The 8,922-nt window shown below is 41.6% G+C and overlaps 1 protein-coding gene across 1 annotated transcript; it reads left to right on the top strand.

Moving 5' to 3' along the window:
- Positions 1 to 737: 737 nt before the first annotated feature.
- On the top strand, positions 738 to 3,000 carry LOC147608084 (3,9-dihydroxypterocarpan 6A-monooxygenase-like). The gene is made up of 2 exons (XM_086789999.1): positions 738 to 1,750; positions 2,186 to 3,000. The coding sequence occupies exons 1-2, from the start codon at positions 782 to 784 to the stop codon at positions 2,819 to 2,821; spliced, it is 1,605 nt and encodes a 534-aa protein (XP_086646125.1). The 5' UTR covers positions 738 to 781; the 3' UTR covers positions 2,822 to 3,000.
- The last annotated feature ends 5,922 nt before the right edge of the window (positions 3,001 to 8,922 follow it).

The raw sequence follows: 8,922 nt of genomic DNA, 5'->3' as shown, positions 1-8,922 counted from the left end.
ACATGATTAAAGATGGCATGTGAGTTGATAAGCTAGAGTCGTATGATTATCCTCATTGTGCCCATTTTCATAGAAGGCATTGTTGGAGCAGGCATACCAGTGCTAAAAAAAATTTGGCATTTCGTCGCCGCTAGAATTAAAAGAAAGCTAGCTGAGGTTTGAAGTAACCCTTATTTTAAGGAATGATTTTCTTATATTTTAGTTCTAAAACCGACATACAGTAGAGATTTTGAAAATATAAAAAATCGGATAGATTTAAGAGTTATCCTTATTTTGATAAGTTCAAAAATATGGTTTTTTGAGCGCTACCAAGCATTAAGGCTTAAGTTAATCCTATGTGTTGAGGTCAAAAGTTCCAAGCATGGGCTATTTTGCCTTTATCCACTTTTTTCCTCAATCTTATCCCTTAAAACGTGGATTCACGAGTAAAATATTTATTTCAGTGGGAGACTAATTTTAAACTCATGGGAATGTAAGGTTTTTCAACGTTGTTTATTTGACAAGTGGTTTTTCACGAGTAAAATATTTATTTCAGTGGGAGACAGACTTATTTTAAACTCATGGGAATGTAAGGTTTTTCAACTTGTTTAGTTGACAAGTGGTTTTCACGAGTAAAATATTCATTTCAGTGGGAGATACTAATTTTAAACTCAAGGGCAGGGAAGGTTTTTCAATGTTGTTTATCTGACAAGTGGTTTATATGAAACCGGTGGCCCGGACAAGTGGTTTATATGAAACGTGCAGAACACGCTACCGCGGATGCGCAATATAAACGCGAGAGATGGTGGGTGTTAGAAGGCATCAAATGGGGTGGATTTGGAGTAGTAGGAGTGCAGAAGATGGGGAAGGGTTCTTTATGTGCTTCCTCTTGCTCGCCACCGCGCTTGCCTGTGTGATAATCGCCATCGTGTGGTTAAGGAAAGCGGCCACCACAGCTGCCAACCATAGGCTGCCACCCGCGCCTCCAGCTTTACCCATAATTGGCCACTTGCACTTGCTAGGTAAGCTGCCTCACCAGTCCTTGTTTGAGCTGGCTAAAGTGCATGGACCTTTGATGTCTCTACGCTTGGGCTCCGTCCATGCTATCGTCGCTTCAACACCTGAAACGGCAAAACAGATACTCCAAACGCACGACCAGGCTTTCGCCTCCCGCCCACGAACGGCGGCGGCCGTCCACGTTTGCTTCAACTGTTCCGACATCGGCTTCTGCCCGCAGAGCCCATACTGGAGGTTCATGCGCCAGCTCTGTGCCACAGAGCTCTTCAGCAACAAGCGCGTGGAATCCTTCAGGCCCATCCGGGTAGAGGAGGTTCAAGCCCTCTTGCGTTCTGTGCGTGCGGAGAGCGCCCAAGTGGTGCAGATACGCCCCAAGCTGTTCGCTGCATCCAATAACATCATCTCCAGGATGGCGGTGGGGCAGCGGGTTTCCGAGCTAGCCACTACCTCTCAGGCCGACCCTTCGCTCAACATCGTGGACCTTTCCAACGAGATCATGCACCTCCTTGGCGTGTTCAACGTGGGGGACTTCATCCCTATCTTGGGTTATATGGACGTTCAAGGCTATGAAAGACGCATGAAGAGCGTGGGACAACGGATGAGCCGCGTCTTGCAAGAGGTGGTGGACCGTCGGCGCCATAGAAGAGCACAGGAAGAGAAGGAGGAGGGCAGTAGCGGCTCTCCTAAGGATTTGTTAGACGTGCTGCTGTCAGTCGCGGATATCAATGACACTAATATCAAGGCGGTGCTAATGGTAAAGTATAGTCCCCAGCACTAGTATAACTAATAATTTGGGAAAGAAAGTAAATGCACGAACTTTTTTATTTCAGTACATATATTGAAAATGTGTGCATTACATACTCAATACATGTATGCATAAACGTAAATGAAAGGATTCATTCATTTAGAGGTTGTATGGGTTAGTCCTAGAACTGTTTCTTCTTTCCTTCCTTACAAAATAACTTGTTGGGATGCTCTATTAAGTCTTCTAATTCCGCGCATTTACTAATTGCTAACGGTATTTCCTAATCTTGTAACTTTTCTAGTTCTTTTTACTTATAAGAAGATGTGTTGGAAAGTGGCATTAGTAGGATTTCAATCCTGGTAGAGGATGATTAAATTGGTTGTTAGAGTATCATGAAGATTTCAATGACAGTCTCACTCTCTAAATGAATGGATTTTGATGCAGGATATGTTCATAGGAGGAATAGACACAACCTCGATCAGTGTCGAGTGGGCACTTGCAGAGCTCCTTGCTAACCCGACCACCTTAAAGACATTACAAGAGGAGCTTGATAGTGTAGTGGGAAAAACACGCCTTGTCCAAGAGGAAGATATCCATAACCTACCTTACTTGCATGCAGTTGTCAAAGAGACTATGCGATTACATCCAGCTGTAACACTGATAGTACGTGAATCAATTCAATCATGTCAAATATATGAGTACATGATACCACTCAAGGCCCGTACACTCATAAACGTGTGGGCAATAGGCAGAAATGCTGATGTATGGGAGAACCCTTTACAATTTCAACCGAGGAGGTTTTTGGAAGGGAGTTGTAGTCAAGTGAAACCCAATGGCCATCACTTCCAATTATTACCTTTTGGGTCGGGTAGAAGGAAGTGTCCTGCATTAACACCAGGTTTAGTGAGCATCCACATCATGTTGGCAAGCCTAGTACAAGCCTTTGATTGGGCACTTCCAAACTCTCCCACACAAGTTGATATTTCCGAGACATTTGGATTGATTGTCATGATGGCCTCACCATTGGCTACCATCCCTACACCAAGATTGCTTGCACATCTCTATGAAGGGCTTCAATAACCAAGCTATGCAATTTCTCCTCTTTGAAAGGGATCTTACCAAGAAAGATGATGTCCTAAAAAGAGCTCTAAAGTTTCTTTATCCTCGAAACTAAATCATATACTTTAGCCTATAATTCCAAAACATAGGAGGAGGACTATGTAAAGATCTTTTATCTTCTTAGTTATATATTTCTAGACTATCATGGGTATGCCTTAGCCTCGCCTTAGCATTAGTTACTCTTTGAATGAGAAAAATGGGGCTTAAATACTTAAAAAACTAAAGAAAATGTCTTCAATATATTGTTAAATGAAAGCGGTAAGACTAAGTTTCACTTCCCAACAAACCTACTTATAGAGAATCAAGTTCTAGCTTACCCATGGACTTTACCTTGGATTTATCACTTTATACCTACTTTTTTTAAGTGTCTTGAATATAATATTTTTATTTAAATAGGTAATGTAGTTATAGGTTCTTGGTACTGAATGTGAAAGCTACACGACTAATATGAAACTAGCAAGTGCACTATTACTGGATGATGCTGAAGACAAATATGGTGTTAAAGCACACTGGTGTGCTTGCTATAACTGAAAAAAGAATATGACCAGGAAAGCAAGTATAGTGCCCCTACTTCTAGATTACATTCGTCGGCTGCTAACAGGTAACGAACTACATACCCAACTTCTTAACATTATAGATGTGTCAAATGAGCATCACTTCCACAGCGAATGCCATCACAAGAGGCATTTTGGAGAGAAGATCTATACTAGACAACCCCCTAATCTATTGGTCGACTGATTTTGATAGGGCTCACATATCAAAAGACCTAACCTTCAGACCAATTGCAAGCATACTTGCAATTGGTCCTATTATAAACAAGCATAAGACACTCACAGAACGTCCTCACACAAGGCTGGGCATATGTGTACTTTTGCTAGAGGCTGTAATATAGTGAACAATCCTATTATAAAGAAGTACAGGACACTTGTAGAACATCCTCACACAAGGCTGGGCATATTCACCATAGGTTGTAATCAACATCATCAAGAACCATGAGCAAGATGACCCATTTTAGCTAATGACAGAAGAGGAGATGCAACATAGTGAACTATCATTGCTATAACATTTAGTGGAGTCTTCAAAACGAAGAGAGTTCTGTATATCTCACAAACACGAGTTCGCTTCGATACAATTGCATGAAGCTGCAACACTAGCGGAGCACACTGCCTGCCTTATACCCATTCTGAATTTACTGATATCACTATTGAAACTGTTGTTTTCCCTTTTCTTTTCCCCTTTCAGACATAGGAACTACAAAGGAGATGTCCATTTCAGTGACTATATTAGAATGAGGATTGGAACACTATTCTCGGTCTTCACATTATACAAGCCACATTTGCAGGGAATCTTGCAGGACAGGAGCTCAGGGTTCTTCATGCAAATATGGTTTCCCATATGAAACACATTCGCAGATGGAGCCTACATTGCACCGGCCACAAACTTTGAAGTGGTTGTATTTTCGCCCAAGCCATGAACACCGTAACATGGTGCCATATCACCCAAATGGATTATTGCTATGGGATGCACACATGAATATACAAAGAGTGACAAACTCTTCTATCTCCCACTATTTGTTAAAGTGCATGATGAAAGGTGAGCCATTAGGAACATTGAATATTTCAGCAGAGGATGCTACAAAGATTGGACTACAAGGCCTCAACAAAGTCAAGTTGAAGCTCATCGCGGGCTGCAATCATGTCCAGACCATTGATATCAACTATAGAAGCAACCTTGAATTGCCTTCAAGTACCAATAATCACAAAGAGCGATAGCGTGTAGTACATAGACTCATCACCACCGAAGCTACGACAAAGGTTGATTTCACGCGGATAGAATATTGTCATACAGCCTATCGATTTGTATTGTGCACGAACATCTAGCTTGGAGAACATCACTTTTTGTGACTACCACAAAGCATACAAAATTGACAAAGATAGCTCAATGTCAACAGAAAACCAGTTACATGATGCATATAAGAATGTTGTAAGAGAATGCAAAACGGTTGTCAGATTTATAGAATATCATCCGGGCCACCAAACAAAAGGTTTCTTCTTCAACATCCTATTCCGAACAATGGCTTTTAGGAATGAATCAGAGTTACTATCATTAGAAAACACAACATCGTCATACTTTGTGGAATGTCAACTACATCGTCTTGCATTATTAGAGGAAGATCTTGAAATTGTATATAGCTACTTTTTGACCAAATGGGACACATGCTTAATTTTATTGAATAGAAAGTGACGTTGAGTTAAAAAAAACATCTGATAACAGTGAATGCTGAGACCACGACCAACGAGGAACACAATTGGAGCAAAATGTTTCTCATGCTCCATGAAATCCGTGAAGTTCAAAATACACTACTCACATCAGAGCAAGCAACAATCTACAGGCTTCTAGTTTCGAGCAAACATAGCTTCTTGTTGTGGAGCATTATACATCATGGAGTTTGGACTGGCTCCAAGGCTCTCAAGTGTGGGATAGGGGATGGAAAATGTGTAAGATGTAAAGGTCCAACAAAGGATATCTTTCATCTGTTCTTTAACTGCAAAGAGAATGAACAGGTAATTCAGTTTTTACAGTAGGCAGTTTAGCCTAAAGGTGCATACAAAATAGGAATTCAGGAGTTTCTATGCTGGGTAACTGCAAGCATCTTGACATTCCCCTTTGGAACATTTGGAGGGGTGTTGCCATGTGGTTCATATGGCACAATAGGAATGCAAGTTTATTTGATGGAAACCTCTTTCCTCTCCAACTGTTGAAGTCTGACTTGAAGATTTCAGGAGAGCTGTTGTGTTTGAAAATGAAAGAAGCTCAGGACCCCATGGCTACCCAATCTCAGCTTCAGAAAAATACCAGATGGCAAAAATGGATTTCCATCCTTCCATTGTTCTACTCAAGAAGAACTAGGCTCAAGATGTATCTTAATATGCTTATGTTGTAATCTCTTTTGTCTGTTGCAATTGTCCCTCCCTCTTCCTGAGGGACCATTGTAGCTGGTTCAATTTTCTCTTTAATTCAATTACACTTTCTAAAAAAAAAACAATCTACAAGCAACTGTGACCGCACGCAATGGGCGGGAACATTGGGCAGTGGAAAGAGTTTCCTCATAGAATATATGACACGTTAACTCATAAAAGAGAACAAAGTGTCATATTAACAATATCTACTGGAGCTACAACTACACGTCTTAGTAGTATTGCTACAACCATCCATTACCAATTAAAAATCCCAACAAGATATTAGTAATATACACTGTCTATACACCCAATAGATGAAAAGGTTCATACCGATCAAAGAAGCCAATGTAATCATCACTGACAAGATATGATGCTAACTAAAATGACATTTGGCATGACTATCCACCATCAAATTGTTAACGTCATAGGCGGTACAGTTATTAGCCCTTTCAAGGACAAGTTACTTCTCCTCTTCGGGGATTTGGCTCAGATCCCACCAATATGCAAGCATTCAACAAACCTATGCACGACATGCCAGATTACCCACACATTACATATGCAATGGTGCACAATATGACGTTCTCTGTGCACCATGCTAGGGATATCCCCTTGCTTGAATTCCTATAAGCAATACGCCATAGGCAACCAACAAAATTGGAGATTCAAAGAACTCTTTCTGAGTGCATAGTGCAAGAGGACGATATAGATCATTGCATCGACATTGCAACCAGACCACTATCATTTGCATTGACAAGGAAGACATTCATCGATACAATGACGTAATGCTCACAAAGATGTACTTGGAAAAAGATATATTCACCGTCGGCTTGAAAACCAATGACCTCGATGAACCTTGCCTACAACACTGGATTGGCGATACCAACTTCAACGGAATACATAAAGTTGCAGTAGGTGCCAAGTGTATGATAACCGAGAACATTGACTTGACAATCGGAGCGGCAAACGGGGCATCATGCAACATGGAGCTAGCTCTGACATTAATCTCTACTATCCTAGAGAATGAAAGTTAGTGGACTCAGAGGTAGTAAAAATCATTTCATCCCTAAAAGAGAGTAATATATATGTACATGTAAGCAGGTTCTATAAATGTAGTTAGAAATAGACCTTTTGAATATGATAACTTCTAATACACACAAGGAAATGATTATTGTGCACATAACTAGTTCTTGAAGATAGCTATGCATGGATACATATCCAAAAGCTATGATAAGGGTCTGAAAGAGCTCATAGTAACCCAAAGAAAACAACCATGGTGTACTAATGAAAAGGTTCATATCACATAATGGATAATGGATTTCAAGTCTGTAAGCCATTAAATGGCTAAAGAAAATATAGAGTCTCTATTATTTGCAAAGGTGTTTACAAAATAAAAGAGAACCCACCATTCAAGAGTGCCATCAACAACCAATTTGGAAGAAAATATGAAAATACTTTTAGTTGTATATGAAATGTGTGTTCCCCCCTATAATCTTGAAGTTTAGTTATTAATATAAGACAATTTTGCACACATTTATCTTGTCTTCTGGAACTAATATTGTTATATTTAAGACACAAGACAAGGTGATCAATGTTTAACAAGAAACTTGTGAGACCCCTCTGCCCCCTCCGCACACCGGATTCTCGGTTGCTATAGCAGCAGAAGAAAGCTTCCTCTTGGGCGGGGTAGGGTTTCCCACTTGGGGCCTCGCCCTCGAATGTCCGGACATGAGACTAAACTGGTGGTCATTCTGAAACCAAAACCGAAAAATTTTCCTTGCCCGGGAAATGGGGGCGATTTCACCTTTTTGATTTTTTTAACGAATTTTCTAACGGGGTCAAGAGACTAAACTATTATTCACCTAATTAAACCAGATAGCCATGCTGCCTTGTCAGAAAGGAGCACACACCACATCGAGGATATAGTGCAATGTTTCTGACAACAATATCACACTCAGAGGTACGTCCGCTATTGATGAACTGCTGCGGCCTACACTTATGATCGATGGAGATATTTGAGCACCTTGCAAAAAAGATATTTTCAAATTGGTTAGCATATCTAAATCTGAGTTACACGTCGTTGTTCAAGTCGTACTAATTTTGTGCTTGTTTGTGTGAGTGAAAAAAAAACTATACTTAAAGTATAGTGGGGTCTCAGTATAGAAAGTGGAATAAAGATACACCTTCAATGTTGAACCAGTGGTTTGTTTGAATAGAAAAGAGAAAAAAAATAGGAATACCCTTGTGATGCGATGAGTCTCCTGTCATATTGTTTTACGTTTGCTGATTAATGAAGAGCTAAACTGATGTTGGCACACACGAGTTATCTTCAACCTCGTGACCAAAGTCGCAATCTCCAAAAAAAAAAAAAATCAGGAATAAAATAAAGATGAGGCGTCGAGTGCTTGCAGGCGCATGGGGCTTGGCGTGCAGAGGGGTGGCGGCCAGGCACTAGACGGAGGGGTGGAGGGTGGCAGCCAGGCAGGGCTGCTCATAGCTTTGGCTGAGAAGCCCCAAAGAAGCACGCCTTCCCTTTGAACATAAACTATAGCAGCAAGGGACGATGGGCAAAAAGTTGGGAACCTTCTTTTGGAAGGCGGCCACCACCATGCTCTCCAGCTCTACGAAGTTGTTGCCCAAGTTCCATGTTGCCTCCTCGGGCAGGGAATAGAATTGGACTCGGGCAGGGAATAGAATTGGAGGAGGCGTGGGGAGCAGAAGCATTTAATAGTATACGAGGGCCAGGCTCTGTTTTAGTGAAAATAGCCGGGGAGGCAGGAACGGTGCGGGGTGTGAAGAGTCAGGCTCTTTTGTAGAGAAAACAGTCGGGGAGGCAGGAGCGGTGTGGGGCGTGAAGGGCCCGGTGGAGCCGCACCATCCTTGCAGGCACTTGAGCAGAGGAAAGAGTAGCTTCCCATCTAGAACGGCAGTGAAGACCTTCTCAATGTCCTCACCAGGGCTCCTCGTTGTGGTGCCGCGCAGCAGAATGGTATGTGCTACATCCACCACCTTCCGCTCTTCACAGTCTCCCCTCACCCACGTCAACCACCTCCCGGTAGAAAGAGAGAGACACAGACTAGCACAAGCTGCGAGCTACTTCTCATG

Source organism: Cibotium barometz, chromosome 54 (assembly GCF_041138505.1).
Source record: "Cibotium barometz isolate CiBa-2024 chromosome 54, ASM4113850v1, whole genome shotgun sequence".
Lineage (NCBI taxonomy): Eukaryota > Viridiplantae > Streptophyta > Polypodiopsida > Cyatheales > Cibotiaceae > Cibotium > Cibotium barometz.
The sequence above is the reverse complement of the archived record's forward strand: the minus strand, read 5'-3'. Positions and strand labels throughout refer to the sequence as shown.

Coding starts and splice junctions, on each gene's coding strand:
- LOC147608084 (XM_086789999.1), top strand. CDS start 782: ATGGTGGGTGTTAGAAGGCATCAAATGGGGTGGATTTGGAGTAGTAGG. Junction 1,751..2,185: donor ATATCAAGGCGGTGCTAATG/GTAAAGTATAGT, acceptor ATTTTGATGCAG/GATATGTTCATAGGAGGAAT.